The sequence below is a fragment of the Nycticebus coucang genome, chromosome X (genome assembly GCF_027406575.1).
Source record: "Nycticebus coucang isolate mNycCou1 chromosome X, mNycCou1.pri, whole genome shotgun sequence".
Classification (NCBI taxonomy): domain Eukaryota; kingdom Metazoa; phylum Chordata; class Mammalia; order Primates; family Lorisidae; genus Nycticebus; species Nycticebus coucang.
In genome coordinates this window covers 61,357,781-61,382,873 of record NC_069804.1, presented here as the reverse complement: position 1 = coordinate 61,382,873, position 25,093 = coordinate 61,357,781, and the positions used below count along the sequence as shown (strand labels likewise).

The 25,093-nt window shown below is 40.1% G+C and overlaps 1 protein-coding gene and 1 pseudogene across 9 annotated transcripts in view; one reads left to right on the top strand and one right to left on the bottom strand.

The window, feature by feature from the left end:
• PHF8 (PHD finger protein 8) overlaps positions 1-25,093 on the top strand; it is a 143,515-nt gene that overhangs the window by 15,328 nt on the left and 103,094 nt on the right. For all 9 annotated transcript variants that reach the window (XM_053579259.1, XM_053579256.1, XM_053579260.1 and 6 more), the window contains exons 3-6: positions 19,844-19,929; positions 20,312-20,420; positions 23,481-23,641; positions 24,267-24,408. In XM_053579259.1, coding sequence (XP_053435234.1) covers positions 19,844-19,929; positions 20,312-20,420; positions 23,481-23,641; positions 24,267-24,408 — 498 coding nt within the window. The remainder of the gene's footprint in view (positions 1-19,843; positions 19,930-20,311; positions 20,421-23,480; positions 23,642-24,266; positions 24,409-25,093) is intronic.
• Positions 2,935-3,658, bottom strand: LOC128577912 (CTD nuclear envelope phosphatase 1-like; annotated as a pseudogene).

Sequence of the window (25,093 nt, the reverse complement as noted above, 5' to 3'; positions counted from 1 at the left end):
AAATGCAGAAACTGAGGCCCAGAGAGGTTAATTGCCTAATTTCACAAAGCTAGTAAGTGGCAGAGGTGAGATTCAAACTCAGGTAGTTTGGCTCCTGAGTCTGTACTTTTTTTTTTTTTTTTTTTTGAGACAAGGTCTTTCTCTGTCGCCCAGGCTAGAGTGCAGTGACATCATCATAGATCACTACAACCTCACACTCTTGGACTCAAGTGATCCTCCTTTCTCAGCCTCCCATGTAGCTGGACTATAGGTGTTCACTACCATGCTGGCTGATTTTTCTATTTTTTATAGAGGTGGGGTCTTTCTATGTTGCCTAGGCTGGTCTGAAATTCCTGGCCTCAAGCTGCAATTGATCTTCCTGATGCAGCCTCCCAAACTACTAGAATTATAGGCATGAACTACCAAGCCTGGCCCCATGTCTGTACTTTTAACTTTTGTGTTTTAATGTCTCTGAATATTGTACAGAAGTCCCTGATTTGTTGTGGAGATTAAATGTAATAATATATGTAAAGTTTGTAGCTCAGTTTTTTTCATGGTTCCTTTTACTTATTTATTTTTATTAAATCATAGTTGTGTACATTAATGCAATCATGGGGCACCATGCACTGGTTTTATATACGATTTGACATATTTTCATCATAATGGTTAACATAGCCTTCCTGGCATTTGCTTAGTTATTCTCTTAAGACATTTATACTCTACATTTACTAAGTTTCACATGTACCCTTATAAGATGCACCATAGGTGTAATCCCACCAATTCCCCTCAGTCTGCCCATACTCTCCCTCCCTCCCTTCCCTCTACCCCTTCCCCATATTCATAGGTTTTTAACTGGGGTATAGCTTTCATATGAAAACCATAAATTAGTTTCATAGTAGGGCTGAGTACATTGGATACATTTTCTTCCATTCTTGAGATACTTTACTAAGAAGAATATGTTCCAGCTCCATCCATGTAAACAGGAAACAGGTAAAGTCTCCATCTTTCTTTAAGGCTGCATAATATTCCATGGTGTACATATACTACAATTTATTAATCCATTTGTGTATCGATGGGCATGTGGGCTTTTTCCATGACTTAGCAATTATGAATTGGGCTGCAACAAACATTCTGGTACAAATATCTTTCTTATAATGTGATTTTTGGTCTTCTGGGTATATAACTAGTACAGGAATTATAGGATTGAATGGCAGGTCTATTTTTAGATCTCTAAGTGTTCTCCAAACATCTTTCCAAAAGGAATGTATTAATTTGTATTCCCACCAGCAGTGTAGAAGTGTTCCCTTTTCTCCACATCCATGCCAACATCTCTGGTCTTGGGATTTTTTGATATGGGCTAATCTTGCTGGAGTTAGAAGATATCTCAAAGTAGTTTTGATTTGCATTTCTCTGATGATTAAAGATGATGAGCATTTTTTCATATGACTGTAGGCCATGTGCCTGCCTTCTTCAGAGAAGTTTCTCTTCAAGTCCCTTGCCCAGCCTGCGATGGGATCACTTGTTCTTTTTTTGCTAATACGTTTGAGTTCTCTGTGGATTCTGGTTATTAAACCTTTGTTGGAGATATAACCTACAAATTTTCGTGGTTCCTTTTATGCAGGCTTTAAATTCACTCATTCTTTACATTCTTTACTTTATAGCACTTATGAAACTGTTCTGATAGTGCCTCTTTGTCTTCCCCTCTATAATGTTCACTCTGTAAGGGAAGTGTCTATGCTCAATCAATGTGTGTTGAATTTATGAACTCATATACTTAATAAATATTAACTGAGTGCCTACTGTATGCCAGGCTCTGCAGTACATGTTGTAGATAATTTATCTTAATCTTGAGACCTGGTGCTACAAAAGTTGTCTTATTTAAGGAAACTAATCAGATCAAATTAGTATTTAATACCCTTGGTCCTAGGTGATAATTACTGAGGCAGAAGCCTGGCTTTCATGTATCTGTCTCCCTGATATGAAGAGTTATCTAGCCCAATGAATGTTTGTTGAATTGACTAAAGCAAGGCTTAGAGATGGAAAAGATGAAGACTTTTGGTGAATAAGATCTACTGTCTGCCAAACGTGGTAGGCACAGACAGCAAGTGAGTGAGTAGTTGCAAGTCAGCATGTGAGAGCTGGGGTGTCAAAGCAGCAGGGAAAAAGAAGAGCAGGAATGTTCCAGGCAGAGGGAGCCATGTATGGTGAAACCTAGAGGCGAAATCTAGGAAAAGCACGGTACTGAGAGTCCAGCTGGCTATGTAGAGTAGGGCTAGCTTCATGGGTAGGCAACCGCTGTAATCACATGGAGCCCCATGCTTGAGGTTTAATGCTGTGTGGTTGTTGTATTGAAATTGTTTTATTTATTATTTATTTTGGTTTCAAAGTTATAATGCATGGTTTAAAAGAGAGGAAAGGATAAAAACAGAGAAAGCTTGTTTCAGGTCTGAAGAAACATAGGGAGAGGAAAAACAGAAAGGGGGGGGGAACAAATTTGGGGAAAGTCCAGTGGCCCCAAATCCCAGTCTCCCATCCATACCCCAGCCCTTGTAGCAGGAATGAAAAATTAGATAAGTTTTATGCAAGAGTTTTTAAAAAATCAAATCACAACAAAGCTGACTTGTCTGCTCTTTGGGCCTCCTGGATCACCATCCATCTCTTGCTCTGTCCAGTCTTGCCTTTCCACCACAGACACTTAGCTCTCCTAGGCTTCCACCTCTATCCCAATCTGGGGTTTCCATGAAGTGTGAATACCAAGTCAGAGTGAGACTGCTTCCGAGTCTGGCCCACATGCCCATCCAGACTCCAAGTGGAGTATAGGGCTTCCAGGGCAGAGAGGGTGGGAGGGGCAGGCCCTGACCAGGCAGTCCTCACCTTGGGCAAGGCATCAGACAGCATCCCAAGGGCTTGCTCTCCCTTACTTCCCAAACTTAGATGAAAGGGGAGCAGCTGTCATCAGAGACTATGTTGGTAGAGGTTTTGGTTCAGCACAGAATAGATGTCAGTGAACCTGAGGGCATCCAACATTGGGAGCAGGTTGAGAAGGCTGTGTCACTGGGGTCACTGAACCAGGATTTGATGGAGATGGCATTGTCTGGATGTCTTCTGTAACCCCTAGGGGAATTATTTAGGATCACAATGGTGGAGAGGTCACTGTGGACAACAGAGAGGTCCTTGATGTAGCTGCCCAACAGCAAAGTGCAGTGCTGTCTGTAGTATCTCCTCTTGAGAATGCTTCTGCTTATTATTCAGTTTATCTGCCATAGCAGAGCCATAGATCTCCATGCTTGCTATAAATACCACCAGCTCATACCACTGGCTCACCACTTCTAAGAAAAAATCCACATGGGGCCTCTTACGTACAAAAAACTGAACAGGATGTTTTGTTCATTACTACCCTGAGGATGAAGTCAGGACACAAGTTCAAGCTAGACTGGACCTCCATCATGGTGGAAGTGAACAAGTGTCTCATACAGATCCAGTACCAGAATCTTCCTCTTTACCTGAGCTAGCCGATTCTGGTACATAGGAGTTAAGGGGAGGATATCATATTGAACAGTTTGGTACTGAATTACTAGGCGGATCTGCTTCTTCAAAGGGTAAATTTGAGGAAGCTCTAGAGCTTGGAGACGAAGGCCATGAATGTATGCAGCTTCAGCAGACACTGTGTCTGCATCATCCTGATGACCTTGACACTGCCAGCCCTGCTCCCACCCCACTGGGAGAGAGAATGGCTCCAAGTGGCAGGAGAGACTGCAGAAAGGGGCAAGCAGTGGGCGGCTCAAAAAGCGACCCCTGGTGAAGGAAAAGCCCCTCGGAATGGGAAGCTGGGGGACAGATGTCAGCAGCCCTGACGGGGCCCAAATGGATAGGGAGTGGCACCAACTTCCCAGAAGGTTGCTGGCTGAGATATGTAAGGTTAGGAAAGGATCCTGGAGACCTAGAGGGAAGGGGAAGGATAATTGGAGGAGGGGCTGTAGTGGAGGGGGCAGGGGACAAGGAATGATGGAAGGGAGGGGGAGGGGAAAAGGAAAAGCGGAGCGTGGCCTGTTGTCTTGAAATTCTTACCTAGGAATTTGTGTTTTGTATGGATGGGACAATGTGTGCTGGGGCCTTGGAGCCTTAAAGTCTTATGTGATTTTACCTCCTGCTGCCTCCTTGCCTCCCAAACAGGTTCTTGGCTGGCTGCCTGGCTGCCTGGGGCACTGGGCTTAGGTACAGGTGTGGAGAGTCAGGGCCTAGTGTAAGCACCCTGAACACTGAATTACTGAGTCACCCCAGGGCATGTTAGATGGTCTGTACTTGTCCCTTGAGTATTCCCATATCCAAGGGAGTGTGACAGTGAATAGTGTATAAAAGCCCCCTGGTAAGTTGAGAGAGAGAGATCATAGAAGAAAGGAAAAATCTTCTTTTCTATGTTTTGAACAAGGGGCCCTTTTCATTTGTACTAGGCCCTACAAATTAGGTAACTGATGCTATATGCGAGGGGTAAGAGGTGAATTTAGTCAGAGAGGAAGGCATTAATACTTTACCTTGAGAAAAATAAGGTACCTGTGAGGTGTTTTAAGCATGGGTTGACAGAGTCAAATTTGTGTTGTTAAATGATCGCTTTGGCTGTAGTGTAGAGGACCAGTTGGGTAGGGACAGAGCAGAGGCCAGGAGACTAGTTAGGAAGGCTGGATAATAATCCCTGTTAGAGTATTGGCTTGGATTAGGGCAGGAGCTAAAGGATGACAGAAGGGTACAATTGATAGCTAATTAGGAGGTAGGATTGATAGGACATGATGATAACTTGGATAATAATAATAAACGTACATGGAGTACTTACTATCTGCCTTCTAAATACTTCATATAAGTTCATTTACTTTTGATAACTACCTAATGAAGTAGGAACAGTTTTTAATCCCCATTTTACAGATGAGGAAGCTGAGGCACAAAAAGATTAATTAACTTGTCCAGTATCCCACAGCTTGTAAGTGGCATAGCCAGTCATCTGGCCCTAAAGTCTGTGTTCTTAACTTGATAGTAGAATGGTTACATCAGGGTATAGTGGGGGGAGAGAAGGACAGGTGAGTCAATGATGGCAGCCAGGTTTCTAGCTTGAATACCTGGTGAGGTTATGGAGCCATTTGCTTAAGTAGGGAGCCTTAGAGAGGTTGTGGGGCCAGGGGCAGGGATTGAGTTTGGGCATTTTGATTTTGAAGTATGTAAGTGGGCTATCCAGTAGAAATGTGTTCCCCAGGAAACATTTGGAGGGAATGGTCTAAAATTCAGCAAAGAGATCTGGCTTGGAGTCATGAATAATACATAGAGAGCACATGGAACCCTGGTAGTAAAAACAATGAGGGAAAATGAGAGAATGCCTAGGCAAAAGGACCTAAGAAACTTCAACATTTAAGGACTAGGTAGGAGAAAAAGAGTTAATTGGGAAATAGGAGGAGCAGCTAACTTATATAATTAAGATCACATCATAGCCTTCCTCTTAATCCTCCTATGGTTCCCTAGTCTTCATCCAGGAAAAGCTAAAGTCCTGTACAGTATTCTGCAAGACCCTACTACACGAACCCATTACCATTCTGACCTGTTACTGTCCTCCTAGCTCCCTGCTCCAAAACACTCTCCTCTGTTTGCTTTAATAGTATAGGCCAGCGGTTTTCAACCTGTGGGTCGCAACCCACAGGAAGTGTATTAAAGGGTTGCGACATTAGGAAGGTTGAGAACCACTGGTCTAGGCATATTCCTGCCACAGGGCTTTTGTACTTGCTGTTCTCTGAAATTGGGATGCTCTTCCCTCATAGCCATATGACTTGCTTTCTATTCCCAGTTCTTTATTCAAAAGTCATATAGTCAGTCCTTCCCTGGCTTCCCTATGTAATATTTTACTACCACTACCATTCTTCCTGGTCCCGTGTGTGTGAGTGTGCATGTGTGTGTGTGTGTGGTGTTATATATACATGCATATAAATTCTCCTTCCTGCTTTATTTTTTCCATATAGCACATACAGTGTATCAGTTGCATTTGTTTATTTATTTCTTGTCACCACTAGAACTTCAACTGTATGAGGGCAGAGATTTTTGTATGCTTTGTTTTGTGTCTTTGTCTCACCATCCTGGCAGATAGTCATTAAATGTTAGTTCATTAAATGTCAGCTGAAGGAATGGACACCAGGCAAATGGGGTGCTAGGGAAGTCAAGGGTAAAGAGTTTGTCAAGTAGAGAGAGCACAGGGTCAGCAGTGTGAAAATGCTGCTAAGAGGTCAAGTGAGGCGAGAAGTATGTAATTATTATACCTATTGCATGTATCAACAGGGAGGTCAGGACAACAGTAATATCTGTGTTGTTGTTTTTTTATTGTTTGAGATTCATTGCAGGTGCAAAGAATTAGATTACACTGATTGCATTTGTTAGGTAAAGTCCCTCTTATAATTGTGTCCCTCCACAAGAGGTGTGCCATACACCGTGTTCCTCATCCCCCTCCCTCTTCCCTTCTCCTACTCCCTCATTTCCTTGCCCCCACCTTGTATTCAGAGGTCCTCAAACTTTTTAAACAGGGGGCCAGTTCCTTGTCCCTCAGACCATTGGAGGGCCAGACTATAGTTTAAAAAAAAAAAACTATGAACAAATTCCTATGCACACTGCACATATCTTATTTTGTTTTTTTTTTAAATTTTTTTTATTAAATCATAACTGCATACATTGATATGATCATGGAGCATCATACACTCGCTTCATAGACCATTTGACACATTTTTATCACAATGGTTAACATAGCCTTTCCGGTGTTATCTCAGTTACTGTGCCAAAACATTTACATTCTACATTTACCAAGTTTCGCAAATACCCCTGTAAGATGCACCACAGGTATGATCCCACTGATCCCCCTCCCTCTAACCACCACCCCCCCCTTTCCCACTTCCCCCTATTGTTAGGTTGTAACTGGGTTATAGCTTTCATGTGAGAGCCCCAAATTAGTTTCATAGTAGGGCTGAGTACATTGGGTACTTTTTCTTCCATTCTTGAGATACTTTACTAAGAAGAATATGTTCCAGCTCCATCCATGTAAACATGAAAGAGGTAAAGTCTCCATCTTTTTTTAAGGCTGCATAGTATTCCATGGTGTACATATACCACAATTTATTAATCCATTCGTGGATCGATGGGCACTTGGGCTTTTTCCATGACTTAGCAATTATGAATTGGGCTGCAATAAACATTCTGGTACAAATATCTTTGTTATGTTGTGATTTTTGGTCTTCTGGGTATATGCCCAGCAGAGGAATTACAGGATTGAATGGCAGGTCTATTTTTCGATCTCTGAGTGTTCTCCATATATCTTTCCAAAAGGAATGTATTAATTTGCATTCCCACCAGCAGTGCAGAAGTGTTCCCTTTTCTCCACATCCACGCCAACATCTCTGGTCTTGAGATTTTGTGATATAGGCTAGTCTCACTGGAGTTAGATGATATCTCAAAGTAGTTTTGATTTGCATTTCTCTGATGATTAAAGATGATGAGCATTTTTTCATATGTCTGAAGGCCGTGCGCCTGTCTTCTTCAGAGAAGTTTCTCTTCAAATCCCTTGCCCAGCCTGCGATGGGATCCCTTGTTTTTTTCTTGCTGATGCGTTTGAGTTCTCTGTGGATTCTGGTTATTAAACCTTTGTCAGAGATATACCCTGCAAATATCTTCTCCCATTCTGACGGCTGTTTGTTTGCTTTGCTTACAGTGTTCTTAGCTGTGCAGAAGCTTTTTAGTTTGATCAAGTCCCAGTAGTGTATTTTTGAAGCTGCTTCAATTGCCCGGGGGGTTCTCCTCATGAAATACTCACCCAGACCAATTTCTTCAAGGGTTTTCCCTGCATTCTCCTCTAGTATTTTTAGGGTTTCATGTCTTAAGTTTAAATCTTTAATCCAATGAGAGTCTATCTTAGTTAATGGTGAAAGGTGTGGGTCCAGTTTCAGTCTTCTGCAGGTTGGCAGCCAGTTCACCTAGCACCATTTGTTAAATAGGGAATCTTTTCCCCACTGAATGTTTTTAATTGGCTTGTCAAAAATCAATTAGCGGTAAGTAGCTGGATTCATCTCTTGGTTCTCTAGTCTGTTCCAGATATCTACTTCTCTGTTTTTGTGCCAATACCATGCTGTTTTGATCACTATCAATTTGTAGTAAGGTCTGAGGTCTGGTAGTGTGATTCCTCCTGTTTTGTTTTTATTTCTGAGTAATGTCTTGGCTATTCGAAGTTTTTTCTGATTCCATATAAAACGAAGTATTGTTTTTTCAAGATCTTTAAAATATGACAATGGAGCTTTAATAGGGAGTGCGTTGAAATTATGTATTGCTTCACATATCTTATTTTGAAGTAAAAAACAAAATGGGAACAAATACGATCACACCGCCTCATGTGGCCTGCAGGCCATAGTTTGAGGACCCCTGTTTGAGTACGTTGGATTTTTGCTTATCCATTCTTGTGATGCTTTACTAAGAAGAGTTTGTTCCCCCTCAGTCCAGGTTAATATAAAAGATGTAAAGTCTCCATCTTTTTTAATGCAAGAGAAGTGAGTAGAACCTTCTCTAAGGAAGACAAACGAATGGCTAACAAACATGTGAAAAAAATGTTCATCATCCCTAATCATCAGAGAAATGCAAATCAAAAGTAGTATCTGTTTTAAAGGAGGTAGGAACTAAATTCAGATTGTAGCAAGGGGTGAGAAAGTACACATAGCAACCATAAAAAAGTTCTTTTTATAGGTTTGCTTCTGATAGAACACCTCTGGATACTACTGGGCCATAGGGAACTTTTTTTTTTATTGTTGGGGATTCATTGAGGGTACACAGAACCAGGTTACATTGATTGCTTTTGTTAGGTAAGACCCCTCTTTTGTTTTTTTTAAGAGTCTCATTTTGTCGCCCTCGGTAGAGTGCTATGGTGTCACAGCTCAGCAACCTCCAGCTCTTGGGCTTAGGGGTGATTCTCTTGCCTCAGCCTCCCAAGTAGCTGGGATCACAGGTGCCTGCTCCAATGCAGTTTGGCCGGGGCTGGCTTTGAATCCGTCACCCTCGGTATACGAGGCCAGCGCCCTACTCACTGACCCACAGGTGCCGCCCGAGAAGGACCCTCTTATATTTGTGTCCCTCCCCCAAAAGGTGTACCACGTCCTTTGATCCCCGACCCCCTCCCTCCTTCCCTTTCTCAGGTCTCCCCATCCCGTACCCCCCACTGTGTATTAGGAAACTTTTCACTGTATATACTTCTGTACCCTTTCAGTTTTGTACCATGTACAACTGTTACCTATTCATAAAAAGGGTAATTATGAAGCTGTATAGGTTTAAACAAAGGTGTTTGGCTGTGAAGGGGCAGATGGAAGGGCAGGGGGTGGGTAGGTCTTGTTTTTTTTTATTTATAAAGATCAGTGTGTTAAAAAAAAAACCTAAAAAAAAAAAAGATCAGTGTGGTTGTTTAAATGCTATTGTGAGGAGAAGGTAGAGAGAGCGATTGAAGATACTGCAGAAAGAAGGGATAATTGATTGAGAGGATAAGAAGAGATGTGACCCACGTGGAAAAGCTGGCTTTAGAAAGAAGGAAAGATAGTACTTTTATTGTAACAGGAAGAAAGGATGGGTTCAGGAGGATTTGGTGGTGGGAAGTTGAAGTAGTTTTCATTTGATTATTTCATTTTCTCTAAGAAGTAGGAAGCAGGACCATTTGCTGAGAGAGAGAGAGATAGTGGGGTCAGAGATTTGAAATAGCCACTGTGGATAATGGGAAAGAGAGCTAGCTAGGCAGGGTATTATAGGTGAATTGTCAGGCAATATGATCCAGATTCTTTGGACAGTGTGAACCAATCCAGTTGGTAATTTCTCTCCAGCCATGTACAGTGATCCAGTGCTATGTAGTTGTATAGAGCCAGGATTGGGGTTTGCACATGGGAGTGAAAGGCAGTGGGGCCAGTGAGGATATCTGTAAGAGAATCCTTGAAGTGAAGAATACTGGCATCTCAGCTAGATAGGGAAAGATAAAGTCAAGAACGGGTGAATACTGCTGGTGAGATTGTAAACTCATACAACCTTTATGGAAAGAAGTATGGCGAATTCTCAAAGAACTAAAAGTAAACCTTCCATTTGATCCTGCAATGCCATTACTAGATACCTACCCAGAAGAAAAGAAATCATTTTACCACAAAGACATTTACACTAGAATGTTTATTATGGCTCAGTTCACAATTGCCAAGATGCGGAAGCAACCCAAGTGCCCATCAACTGACTCATGAATGGATTAACAAATTGTAGTCCATGGAATACTATTTAACCATAAAAATGGATGGAGACCTTACATCTTTTATATTTACCTTGATGGGGTTGAGATACATTCTTCTTAGTAAAGTGTCACAAGAATGGAAAAGCAAGTACTCAATACTAATATGAAACCAACATATAAACAATTATATGCCCTCAGGAAAGAAAAACACAAGCATATGCTAGGAAGTAGGAGCGGGAGGAGGAAAAAGAGAAAGCAGAGAAAAGAGGGTGATTGACAAGCTCTCACCTAATGTGTACAATGTTAGGGTATTCAGCCCACACTCTGGGTGAAGTGTTCAACTACAACTTGAACTTTACCTTAGAAATGAAAACAATGTAACGTAAACATTTGTACCTTCATATCAATCTGAATTTTGATAGAAAAGAAAAAGTACAAATACTAAAAAAAAGAATGGATGAATAGGTGAAGTAGGAGGATCAAGGGATTTTTAGGGCAAAGAGGTGCAGTGAGAGCTAGATGGATACGCTTGTGGTCAAAGAATGTGATATGTGAATTTCATATTCTAGAGGTGGAGCACTTGCTGGTGTTGACAGGATCTTGAGGGTAGTCCTGAGAGTTGATAGTTGAAATTGGAGTGAAAGTTAACAGTCTCTGCAGATGAGAAGGTCCAAGAACTAAAGTACTTGGGATATTGAACCTCCATATTGATTCTGATCCCGTGTAAAATGTTGGTAGGACTTGGGGTAGAGAGGAATCTGTGAGTAGTTTCTTCAGTGAGTGAGGGGATATGTTGAGAAGATGGGTATCTGGAATTGATGAGGAGGAATAAGAAGTGATATGGCTGGATGGTATAAAACTCAGAGAAGTGTGAGCTTTTAATGCAAGGGTAGAGGAGAGATGATCTTGAAGTCTCACTGAAGACTGAGGGGGATGTGTACCCCACAATCCAGCCCTGAGCTATAAGAATGTAAGAGAATGTACAGGTAGATCTTTAGCATACTGCTGCTTAGACTTTCAGTGGTGAAGGATCAGAGTTTTTTTTTTTTTGAGACAGAGTCTAACTTTGTTGCCTAGGCTAGAGGTCCATGGTGTCAGCCTAGCTCACAGCAACCTCAAATTCCTGGGCTCAAGCGATTCTCCTGCCTCAGTTTCCCAAGTAACTGGGGCTACAGTTACACAATGCTTGGCTATTTTTTTCTATTTTTTTATTAGACATAGGGTCTCACTCTTGCTTCGGTTTATCCTGATCCTCCTGCTGTAGGCGTCAGTCACCATGCCCAACTAGATCAGGGTATTTTTAAATTTCCAATTTATAACACATCAATCTTTTTTTTTATTAAGTCTTTTGTACATAGATTATAAAAACATTTACGCCAATTTCAGTGTGTTGATTATTTGTACAAATTGGAGTGACAGGCACATAGCCTACAGACACATGAAAAAAATGCTCATTATCTTTAATCATCAGAGAAATGCAAACCAAAACTACTCTGAGATACCATCTAACTCCAGTAAGAGTAGCCCACATCACAAAATCCCAAAACAACAGATGTTGGCATGGATGTGGAGAAAAGGGAACACTTCTTCACTGCTGGTGGGAATGCAAGCTAGTACAGCAATATTTTTTATGAAATAAAAAATCAATTACTAGATAAATGGTATGAACAAAAAAAGCCGTACAAAATAAAAGCCCTAAATACTTATTATTAAATTGAGTAGATATAAAATTACTTTGCCAAATTGCCATGAAAGCTTTCATGTAAAAGTGATGCTTATTCTCACTTTCTGTGCTTATTATAGACCTATAGTAAACAGTTTACACACTAGCATTGGTCTGTGGACCACACTTTGAATGGCATTGGTATAGAGAAAATAGTTTTCTCATAGGAGTAGCTATGTTCAGTTAAGCCAGGAAGGTAAAGGAGAATTTATTGAAGGGGAAACATATGTAGAGCAGTTTACCAAGGGATGGGATTGGTGAGGGTTGACACAAAAGTTGGGAAAGGAGATGGGCAGTGGTATTTGTGGTACAGAAGCACATAGCCATCTGGGGTGAAAGTTAAGGAGAGAAGACGAGGGACTTCCTTCTTGAGCAGTGTTCAAAGGGTCCAAGGTGTGGGATAGAAAACACGCAGTGCAGGGAAGTGAGTTAATGTTGCAAGATCTGGGGAAGGTTTTGATAGGTGATGTTTGTCGTTTGGATTGGGTGAAAAATAACACTATCACTTTTGGTTACTGTGTATCAGACTGTGTTCACTGTGCTGTATGTTTTTTTTTTTTATTGTTGGGGATTCATTGAGGGTACAAGAAACCAGGTTACACTGATTGCATTTGTTAGGTAAAGTCCCTCTTACCATCGTGTCTTGCCCCCCAAGTGTCACACACGGAGATCCCACCCCCTCCCTCCTTCTCTCTCTCTCTCTCTCTCTCTGCTCTCCTCTTCCCCCACTCCCCACCATGTCCTAGGTCATTAATTATCCTCATATCAAAATTGAATACATAGGATTCATGCTTTTCCATTTTCTTTCTTTCTTTTTTTTTTTGCTTTTCCATTCTTGGGATGCTTTACTAAGAATAATGGGTTCCATTTCCATCCAACTTAATACAAAGGATGTAAAGTCTCCATCTTTTCTAATGGCTGAATAGTATTCCATAGTATACGTATACCACAGCTTGTTAATCCATTTCTGGATTGGTGAGCATTTAGGCTGTTTCCACATTTTGGCGATTGTAAATTGAGCTGCGATAAACAGTCTAGTGCAAGTGTCCTTATGATAAAGGGATTTTTTTTCCTTCTGGGTAGATGCACAGTAATGGGATTGCAGGTCTAGTTTGAGTTCTTTGAGGGTTGTACATACTTCCTTCCAAAAAGGTTGTATTAGTTTGCAGTCCCACCAGGAGTATAAAAGTGTTCCTTTCTCTCCACATCCATGCCAGCATCTGCAGTTTTGAGATTTTGTGATGTGGGCCATTCTCACTGGGGTTAGATGATATCTCAGGGTGGTTTTGATTTGTATTTCTCTAATAATTAGGGACAATGATCATTTTTTCATATATTTGCTAGCCATTCGACTATCTTCTTTAGAGAAGGTTCTATTCGTGTCTCTTGCCCATTGATATATGGGATTGTTGGCTTTTTTCATGTGGATTAATTTGAGTTCTCTATAGATCTTAGTTATCAAGCTTTTGTGTGATTCAAAATACGCAAATATCCTTTCTCATTGTGTAGGTTGTCTATTTTCTTTGGTGGTTGTCTCCTTAGCTGTACAGAAGCTTGTCAGTTTATTTAAGTCCCATTTGTTTATTTTTGTTGTTATTGCAGTTGTCACCAAAGTCTTCTTCATAAGGTCTTTCCCCAGGCTGATATCTTTCATGTTTTTCCTATCTTGTTTTTGAGGATTTTTATCACTTCATGCCTTAAATTTAAGTCCTTTATCCATCTTGAATCAATTTTTGTGAGTGGAGAAAGGTGTGGGTCCAGTTTCAGTCTTTACATGTGGATATCGAGTTCTCCCAGCACCATTTATTGAACAGGGAGTCTTTCCCCCAGTGTATGTTCTTGTTTGGTTTATTGAAGATTAGGTGGTTGTAAGATGTTAGTTTCATTTCCTGGTTTTCTATTTGTTCCAAATGTCTATGTTTCTATTTTTGTGCCAGTACCATGCTGTTTTGACCACTATGGCCTTGTAGTACAGGCTAAAATCTGGTATGCTGATGCCTCTGGCTTTGTTTTTATTACTAAGAACTGCCTTAGCTAAATGGTTTTTTTCTGGTTCCATACAAAAGGAAGAGTCATTTTTTCCAAGTCTTGAAATTACAATGTTGGTATTTTAAATGGGATGGCATTGAATCTGTAAATTGCTTTGGGAAGTGTAGACATTTTAACAATGTTGATTCTTCCCAGCCATGAGCATGGTATGTTCTTCCATTTGTTAATATCCTCTGCTATGTCCTTTCTTAGGGTTTCATAATTTTCATTATAGTGGTCCTTCACTTCTTTTGTTAGGTATATTCCTAGGTATTTCATTTTAATTGAAGCTATGGTGAAGGGAATTATGTCCTTAATTAGTGTCTCATCTTGGCTGTTATTGGCGTATACAAAGGCTACTGACTTGTGGGCATTGATTTTATATCCTGAGACATTATTGTATTTTTTGATCACTTCTAGGAGTCTTGCCGTTGAGTCTCCGGGGTTCTCTAAGGGTAAGATCATATCGTCAGCAAAGAGGGAGAGTTTAACCTCCTCTGCTCCCACTTGGATACCCTTTATTTCCTTCTTTTGCCTGTTTGTATTGGCTAGAACTTCCAGCACTGTGTTGAATAGTAATGGTGACAGAGGACAACCTTGTCTGGTTCTAGTTCTAAGTGGGAAAGCTTTCAGTTTTACTGCATTCAGTAAAGTATTAGCTGTGGGTTTGTCATAGATAGCTTCAATCAGTTTAAGAAATGTGCCACCTGTGCCTATGCTGTTCAGTGTTGAATTAGAAAAGGATACTGGATTTCATCAAATGCTTTTTCTGCATCTATTGATCATATGGTCTTTGTTTTTGTTTCTGTTGAAAATGGTGAATAACATTTATGGACTTGTATGCCTGGGATGAAACTTACTTGATCGTGATGTATGACTTTTTTTGATGAGAAGCTGTAAACTATCGACTAGGATTTTTGTTGAGGATTTTTGCATCTATATTCATTAGTAAAATTGGTCTGAAGTTGTCCTTTTGAGTTGAGTCTTTTCCTGGTTTTGGTATCAGGGTGATGTTTGCTTCATAGAACATGTTTGGGAAGATTCCTTCCTCCTCAATTTTTTGGAATAATTTCTGCAGTATGGGAATATTCTCTTCTTTGAAGGTTTGATAGAATTCTAGTGTGAAGCCATCCGGACCAGGGCATTGTTTTGTTGGGAGATGTTTTATTGTTTCTCAGTGCTTGAAATTGGTCTGTTCAGGAGATCTGTTTCTTTCTGGCTAAGTCTAGGGAGAGGGTGTGATTCCAAATATTGATCCATTTCCTTCACATTGTCAAATTTCTGGGCATAGAGTTTCTGGTATTATTCAGAGATGATCTCTTGTATCTCTGTGGCGTCAGTTGTTATTTCCCCTTTATCATTTCTGATTGAGGTTACTAGAGATTTTATTTTTCTATTTCCATTTAGTGTGGCTAAAGGTTTATCTATTTTATTTATTTTTTTCAAAAACCAACTCCTTGTTTCATTATTCTTTTCAGTGATTCTTTTGTTTTCAATTTCATTGATCTCTGATTTAATTTTGGATATTTTTTTTTCTTCTGCTGGGTTTAGGCTTAGATTGTTCTTCTTTTTCCAATTCCTTAAGATGGCTTGTGAGTTTGTTGATGTGCTCTCTTTCTGTTTTTCGGATATAGGCATCTAAAGTGATAAATTTTCCTCTTAGGACTGCTTTTGCTGTATGCCATAGGTTTTGGTAGCTTGTGTTTTTATTGTTGTTATGCTCAAGGAAGTTAATTTCTCATTTAAGTCCCTTAAATCTTTGTTTAATTTCTGTTTAGAGGATGTGCCCAGCTCTGTAAGAGGAGTGTTAAAGTCCCATGTTATTATGGTGTTATAGGATATCATATTCCTCAGACTAATTAACGTCTATTTAAGAATCTGGGAGTATTTAAGTTTGGTGCATAAATATTTAGAATTGAAATGTCTTCTTGTTGTATTTTTCCCTTGACCAATATGAAGTGACCATCTTTGTTTTTGTTTTTACTTTAGTTGCTTTAAATCCACGTGTATCTGAAAATAAGATTGCAACCCCTCTTTACTTCTGATTTCCGTTTGCCTTAAAAATTGTCTTCCAACACTTAACTTTGTGTGTTAATTTGTCTTTTAAGGCTAGGTGTGTTTCCTGCAGACAGCAAATGAATGGCTTTTGTTTTTTAATCCCGTCATCCAATCAGTGCCTCTTCAGTAGGGAATTCAAGCCATTAACATTTATTAAGATAATTGATGATTGTGGTAGCGTTCTATGCACTTACTTTATGGAAGTCCAGTGCTTAGTTTTGTCTTTTGCATCACTGTGGAAGCTAGGTTCTGTCCTTTAATTTCTGGGTGCATGCTTTACTGGTGGTCCATTTTGATGGTCAGTGTGTATAACAGTTTGAAGTATTTTCTGTAGAGCTGCTCTTGTGGTAAATTTCCTCAATGTTTGCATATCAAGAAGATTTGATTTCTCCATCAATTTTAAAGCTTTGCTTAGTGGGATATAGAATTCTGGTGGAAATTGTGTTGTTTAAGTAGATTAAAGGTAGATAACCATTGTTTTCTGGCTTGAAGTGTTTCATTAGAGAAGTCTGAAGTCATCTTAATGGGTTTGCCCCTGAAGGTCAATTGGCACTTACTCCTGGCAGCTTGCAAAGTCTTTTCTTTTGTCTGGACTTTGGATAGCTTCATCACAACGTGTCTTGGAGAAGGTCTATTTGAGTTGAGGCAACCGGGGTTCTGATTTCCCTCTGAAAGGAGTGTGTCAGAATCTTTGATGATATTTGGGAAATATTCATTTATAATGTTCTCCAGTATGGCTTCCATTCCTCTGGGGCATTCTTCTTCCCCTTCTGGAATACCTATAACTTGTATGTTTGAATGCTTCGTAAAGTCCAATAATTCTGTCAGTGACCATTCTGCTTTCTCTCTCTTCTTTTCTGCCTCTTTAACTATCTGAGTTATCTCAAGAGCTTTGTCCTCTACCTCTGAGATTCTTCCTTCTGCATGGTCTAATCTGTTGTTGATACTTTCAATTGCATCTTTAATTTCCCTTATTGATTGCTTCAATTCCTTCATCTCTGCTATATCCTTTCTATATTTCTTCATATCATTCATTTCTTATTTGATTCTGTTTTTGGATTTTCTATTGGTTATTTTCTACTTTCTCAGCATTTTCCTTCATTGTTTTCATCATGTGTATTTTAAATCCCCTTCTGTCATTTCTAACATTTCTTTATATGTGGAATCCTCTGCAGTAGCTACCTCATGGTCCCTTGGGGAGGGGGTTGCTCTGTTTGACTGGTTTTACATGTTGCCAGGATTTTTTCTGCTGATTGTTCCTCGTGAGTGTTTTCTTTTATTTGTTTCCTTGCCCTAATCTTCCTTTCGCTTCCTCTTGCTCTTTAAGTTACCATGCCTCTGGCCTAAGGTTTCAATGAGTCCTTTTGGTATAAGACCAAAAGGATGTGAAGATTGAAGAGCTATTGAAAAACGATTTAAAGAAAAGAAAAAAGAGAAAGAAGAGGGGGTGAGTAAAAGGGAATATTGACAAAAAGAAGAGAGGCATATAAAGAGGGAGACAGGAGTAAAAAAGGTATACAATAGGGTACTTTGACCCAACCTTAAAAACCTACAGTCTCTGGGAGAGCTGGGTTGGATGATTCCCTGAGGTCAGCAGCTCTTTGCCAGCCTGTTGACAGTACCCCACCTCCACCAAATAGAGAAGAAAGACAAAAATACTGTAAATCAAGCCAAAACAAACAAAAAGAAAACCTTATGGGATTAAATTAGGGGAAAAACCAAATAACGGGGGCAGAAACACTAGCAAAAATGAAGTTCTTATTAAAGAAGGCAATAATTCAAAATATATTTAACTAGAAAAATGATGAAAGAAAAAAGGAAAAAAAAAGAAAAATCTAGAGGGAAAATGTTGAAATTAAAAAACAAAAATAAAAGCAAAACCAAAGCAGTATATATATCTTGCTGAATCTTATCGGGGCAGCAGGTAATCTTCTGTTGTATGAGGTGTTAATCACAATGCTGATACAGCTGTATAAGATGGAGACTGGAAGTCTCTTCTGATTTCTCAAACCCCGTTGGGTTGATAGCCTAAATCTCTCCGCAGACACTTTAAACCGTTAACGTTGACTAAGCAGAAGCTTTCCCAGGAAAATACTTGTCACTGGGATCTCTCCTGAAGTGGCTTCCTGCTTATCTAGTGCACCAATACTGGTCTCACTCTATTCCCCTGAGGGCTGAGGCTGCAAGGCAATCCTGCTACTGGCAAACACTGAAATGTCCACTCTTCCCCAGTGTCTTAGTCCCGGCCTTTGGCACTGCTCAGTCGCTAGATCACTTGCCCAAGGTCTCCCAGCTCAAGGCTCGCTCTTCAACCCTGAGGGCAGAACCTTCAGGGGCTGTTCTCCCACAATGATTGTGCCTGAGGCCTACAACCAAACAATATTAGCTCCATTTAGGCTCAGAAGCTCAATTCAGGGCTCTAGACAACACTTAAAGTCATCCGCACTCTCAGTTAAGTTCTCCCAAGTAGTTCAACCGAGTGCCCAAGTCCAGAAAAAACAAAACAGCCCATAGGGAAGGCCTTCCCTGTTTGCAATCTCACTGCTTTTGTTTACAGCTGTGGCAGCCACAGCCTCAGACCAAATGAACGCAACCACTTGCCAGTTCTCCACCGTTTTTGTCCTCCTGGGCTCCAGAAGTCTCTGGCTGTCTTCCTGTGTCCCCAAAGGATGTTTCTGGGCAGAGTCCACAAGCCAGAGATGCCTGGAGTCTTCTCTCCCCAATCTCATTGCACTCGGTTGCAAAGAAGCTGTTACATGGCTGCCATCTTGCTCCCTCCCTACCTGAGCAACTTTCCTGTGCTATACATTTTATGTACATTATCTGATTGAGTCCTTACAGAAAAGCTTGATGGTTTTGATGTAATATCCCATTTATTGATATGCTATAGGTTTATAGATAAAGGATTCTTAATTAAGGAGATGGTGGGGTCCTAATCCCAGGAAGTCAGTTTATAAGCATGGTCTTGGCTGAAACAGTTTGAGCTCTGCCCTATTTTATGCTCCCTGTGATATGTAGCCTAAAGATTTTAGGAATTTAATCTTAGCCAGAAATTATTTAGAAGGTTGTGGATGCCATCCTTAGTGATGGAAGGGTTTAATTTTGTGAGATTACCACTTCACGTACATGCAAGCTCAAGTTTTCAAAGTTAATTTTTTTAAGTTTTTAAAATAAGAAATAAATAATAAAAGAGCCCTGTAGAAAATTAGAAATACAGATAAGAGAGAGAAAAATGATTACCTGTAATCCTTTACTCAGACTGCTGTTGATTATAAAATATTCATTTTAGTTCTTTTCATCTAATAAAGTATCTCAAAATTTAAAATGTGAGTTATATTTGGAGATATTTTGTATACAATGAGTTAAATGAAACTATTAAAATTACACTTTTTAAACCTTTCTAATGTAGCTATTAGAACATTTAAAATTCAGAATTTGCCTCACATTCTATTTCTATTGGTCAGTGCCTCTCTAGAGTCTCTTCCAGACCATTCTCATCTTAATGAAGCTTTACTGTGTGTACATTTAGTTCTGTCATGATTTGTTTTGGACCAGTATGCTTCCACAGAATTTTTGCATTGATGAAAATGTTTTAAAATCTGCCTAATATGGTAGTGGTGAGGCAGTGAGCACTTGAATTATAGCTAGTGTGATAGAGGAACTACATTTTAAGTTTTACTTGATTTTAATGAATTTAAATATAAATAGCCACATGTACTTGATAGCTACTGTACTGGACAACACTATTCTAGACTTTATAAGAAATAAAATTTTTATAAACCTTATTTTCTCTTTTCCAGTTGTGTTGGTGTTGAAGAGGAGAAGGCTGCTGACATTGACCTCTACCACTGCCCCAACTGCGAGGTTTTACATGGGCCTTCCATTAGTAAGTAGATCTTAGGGTTGCCCAGAAAAGGTGGTCTAGAGGAGAGGCAAAGCGAAAGAGGCTTGGGAGGGTGATTGTCCTTGCCTGAGTGCTTCAGATTCTTCTTCCTCAGGCAATATCAGAAGCCTATGCAGGCCCAGGAGACCAGAAGCTGCCTCTTTGAGAGGGCAGAAGTGCATAACTTCACCTCCCTCCCTTCCTAGGGATTGCCTAGAAGTAGCCATCTTTCCCAGGAATTTTCCTGAGTCTATGGGGCTCATTGACTCCAGATGCTACAAGGAATTGTTAGATTGGAAGAGAAGTATTTGCGGAGGGCTGTTGTTCTCCGAATCATAGCTCATGGTCATTCTGACTAATGATCTCATATCTTTTTCTGGCATAGTGAAAAAACGCCGTGGATCTTCAAAAGGGCATGATACACACAAGGGGAAACCAGTGAAGACTGGGAGCCCTACGTTCATTCGAGAGCTCCGGAGTAGGACTTTTGACAGGTGAGGACTCCTGTCCCCAAGGGATGGTGGAAGCTAACGCTTTGGGAGGCTGAAACCTTTATCTTCCCAGCTTTCCCACAGTTGTTCCAGTAGGTGCCTCCCCCATTTGTGAGTATCTTCAAGTCTCTGCAAATTCCCTCTTCAAAGTCTCTCAGAAATTTCTGGTTTGGTCAGTTTCTGAGAAAGCTTTGGTAATTGGGAGGCAGTATTTGCCTAAGTGAGAAGAAGATACTTCCATGCTTCCAAGGACTATAAGGACTCTTAAAGATCACTGAGTTTAATTCTCTCATAAGAGAAGAGACTCTCTTTTTAAATAAAAATAATTTGAGTGGTTTTATAATCAAGTGTTTCTTCTTTTTTTATTAAGCTGGCCTTGTTAAAAACAAATTATTTGCATTAAGCAAAAATGAGTTAAAAATTAATGAATCAAACACTTTTTTTGAGACAGAGTCTTACTCTGTTACCTAGGCTAGAGTGCCGTGGCATCAACCTAGTTCACAGCAACCTCAAACTGCTGGGTTCAAGCCATCCTCCTGCCTGATCCTCCTGACTAGTGGGGACTACAGGTGCATGCCACAATACCTGGCTAATTTTTTTTTTCTATTTTTAGTAGAGACAGGGTCTCACTCTTGCTCAGACTGGTCTCAAACTCCTGAGCTCAAGAGATCCTCCTGCTTCCACCTCCCAGAGTGCTAGAATTGCAGGTGTGAGCCACCTTGCCTGGCCTTTTGCTTGGCATTTAATTCATTAGTCCATTTTCAGATTTTCTATAACCGAAGTCTTATTTGGATTAAGTGTTTTTTCAACTTAGTATTTTTTGTGTTTGTTTGTTTATTTATTTATTTAAGACAGAGTCTCAACTATGTCGCTCTCCATAGAGTGCCTTGACCTCACAGGTCACAGCAACCTCAAACTCTTGGGCTTAAGTGATTTTCTTGTCTCCGCCTCTCAAGTAGCTGGGACTACAGGTGCCTGTCACAACTCCCGGCTATTTTTTTGTTGCAGTTGTCAGTGTTGTTTAGCATGCCCAGGCCAAGTTTGAACCCACTAGCCTCGGTATATGTGGTTGGCGCCCTAACCACTGATCTATGGGCACCAAGCCTGTGTTGTTTATTTAAAGGTGATGAGTCTTCCTTCTACCTCATACCTCTCAGGTTCCTTCTCCAAAGTCAAATAATTACTTGTGCCTTCTTTCAGAAATAGTTTTTGCATATGGGAGTATATATGTGTTTGTGTATCCCTCCTTTTCTTTTTTTGACACAACGGAAATACTATATTGTTCTGCATCTTGGTTTTTTGAAAACTTAAATTATATGTCTTAGAGATTGCTCTGCAGCAGCATGTGCAAATATTCTTTTTTACATGGCTATATCACATCACATTGTATGGTATATAATTTATTTAACCAGTCCTCTGTTGATGGGCATTTAAGTTGATTTCAATATTTTTAGAGAAAAATGCTATCGCTAATATCTTTGTATTCTACACATGTGTTGGTTACATATGCAGATTTAATATCCAAAAGTAAAATTGCTTTGTCAAAGAGTATGTGCTTTAAAAATATTTATAAATATTGTCAGTTGCTTCCAAAGTGGCTGTACCATTTTGCACTCCCACAGACAATGTATAAGGGTGCTGATTTCCCTGTATCATGGCCAGCATTGTTTATTATTATTATTATTTTTTACTTTCTGGTAAGATAAAAAGTATAATATTGTGTTGTTTCCAGTTACAGTTTTTTAATTATGAAGGGGGTAAGTAGAGTTTTGTACATTTATAAACCCATCTTTTTTTTAAAATCTGTGTTGACAAGGTTTTGTTTTTTATTTTTTGTTTGGTGACAAGACTTTATTCTGTTGCCTGGGCGTGAGTGCAATGGCATAATCAAAGCACACTGCAACCTCAAACCCCCAGTTTCAGCTTCCCAAGTAGCTGGTACTACAGGTGTGTGCCATCATGCCCACTTATTTTTTGTTCACAATTTATCTATTGTGTCACTGGTTTATAGTAGCTTTCTTGCAGAAAATTTTATTTGTTTTAAGAGATAGAGTCTTACTCTGTCACCTAGGCTTGGAGTGCCCTGCAGTGTGCAGTCGTAACTAACCTCAAACTCTAGACTCCAGTAATCCTCCTGCCTCAGCCTCTCAAGTAGCTAGGACTAAAGGCATAGGCCATTATGCCTGGCTAATTTTTTTTTTTTTTTATTGTTGGGGATTCATTGAGGGTACAATAAGCCAGGTTACACTGATTGCAATTGTTAGGTAAATATTTTTACTTTTTTAAGAGATGGAGTCTCACTGTGTTGCTCAGGCTAGTCTCAAACTCCTAGTCTCAAGCGGTCCTCTTGCCTCAACCTCCCAAAGTGCTGGGATTATAGGCGTGAGCCACCATGCCCCATCAATGTGTTGGTTTTTGTTTGTTTTTTTTTTAGAGACAGGATCTCACTGTGTTGCCTAGGATGGAGTGCAGTGGTGCAATCATAGTTTACCATAATGTTGAACTCGGGGCTCAGGCAGTCCTCCTGCCTTAGGCACCTGAGTAGCTAGGACTAAGCTCACATGCCACTGCGCCTGGCTAATTTTGTTACTTTTTTTGTAGAGAAGGGATTTCACTATGTTGCCCAGTTCTCAAACTCCTGGCTTTAACCAATTCTCCTACCTCAATCTCCCAAAGTGCTGGGATTACATGTGCAAGTCACTGCACCTGGCCCATCTTTCTTTGCCATTGTTTTAAATTGAGTGATGTTGGTCTGGTTAGAACAAATTCACCAAACTTGCCAGATAGGTCTTATCTTTGTGGGCAGGTTATTGACTGATTTCTTTCATTGCCATTTAAGAGAAAAGCACCTTATTGACAGGACCTTTCCCACCTTTGCCAGTGACCTGGCCTTTTGCCTTGGATAGGTCATTTCTTCTCTGGTATATGAGGTTTATTCCATTAGTTGCCAGCCCACATTAGGTCTTTTCGGGAAGACCCCACCTCTTGAGTGAGTGGCAGCATCTAATAAGGCCTTCAGTAGGCAGGGCCTTAGGCTCAGGCTTTCTTTCCTGCTGCCTACAGCTCAGATGAAGTGATTCTGAAGCCTACTGGAAGTCAGCTGACTGTGGAATTTCTGGAAGAGAATAGCTTCAGTGTACCTATCCTGGTCTTGAAGAAGGATGGGTTGGGAATGACGCTGCCCTCACCATCATTCACTGTGAGGGATGTGGAACACTATGTTGGTAAGACACCACAGACCCTCTTAACAGTGACATTGTTCATTCTCCTCAAGACCTGTGTCCTCTTTGCCCTTCAGTATACCTTTTGCATTTCCTTTCTCACTATCTTGGGAATCTGAGGCTAAGTGCCTTGCCAAAGTCATTTGTTGGCAAAATTAGAGCCAAAATCTAGTCTCCTCTTCTTTTTCCTTTTAATAGACTATATAATCCCATGTTGAGTCCCAGTTTTTACCTGGGGAATTCTAGGAATCATGTTCTTCCTATCTTCTGTTGAGATGAGAAAGCCTTTGACTTTTGCACTCATGCCATTTGTCTTTCAGGTATGAATTTTTGGGGAGAAGAAGATAAGGAATGGAGAAGTAGGGCCCAGACATGTAAACTGTACTATGTGTAAGGCTGTGTGTGTGTAAGGTACTTCCATAGCCCTAGTAGGCCTGAACCCAGCACATAGGTTTAAGGAGAGTTTGATGGATTCCTATCCCTGCCCCCTTAAACACACACCATATACTTATACTTACTTATAGTGTCTGAGGAGAGAAACTTTGAGGCTATTATAGGGACTGGTGAGGGGATGAGTCTTCCCCAGTTCTTGAGACCACTTGGCGCACAACCTATCTTTTTACTCCAGGTTCTGACAAAGAGATTGATGTGATTGATGTGACCCGCCAGGCTGACTGCAAGATGAAACTCGGTGATTTTGTGAAATATTATTACAGTGGGAAGAGGGAGAAAGTCCTCAATGTCATTAGTTTGGAATTCTCAGATACAAGGTAAGAGGGGCAGGGGTAACGAAAAGTCTGAAGATTGTCAGGAACTTGTGATATGCTGAGTGCATATTTGTGTTTCTTTCCCTTTTTTATGGTGGTTTCTTCCTTTGGGATGGGGAGTTGGGTTATCTTTCTAGAGTAGCTGCTCACATTATAACAACTAAGTCTTATTTCTCCTCCATAGTTTCTAACATTGTATAGATAACACAGTAGCTATTTTAATCAATTTTTGCCTCATTCAAGACCTTAGGATAGCATTCATTGACCTTTTTCTGGTATTTGTATCATAGCACAGTCACTGTCTTAACTGCCAGGATAATTCCTCTGTTTCTGGAAATAGATTTACTAAAATTACCCTCAAGTAGTTTCTCTAAGGATAAGATTTCTTAGATTAAAAAAGAAAGAACTATATTGTAACCTTTAAATGATTCTATATGGACTCATACACACGATAGATACATACATAGTCTTCTCTGTGCTCAGAACTGTGGGAAATCCCATGAAACCGTATCTTTTTGCCCTTAGGAAGCTTATTGTCTGATTATTTACGTTTTTAACTTTTAATTTATAGATTCACAGGAAGTTGCAAAAAATTGTTCAGGGAGGTCCTGTGTACTCTTCAGCCATTTACTCCCAATGGTAACATTTTACATAATTATAGTACAATATTAAGTCCCTTGCTATTGTT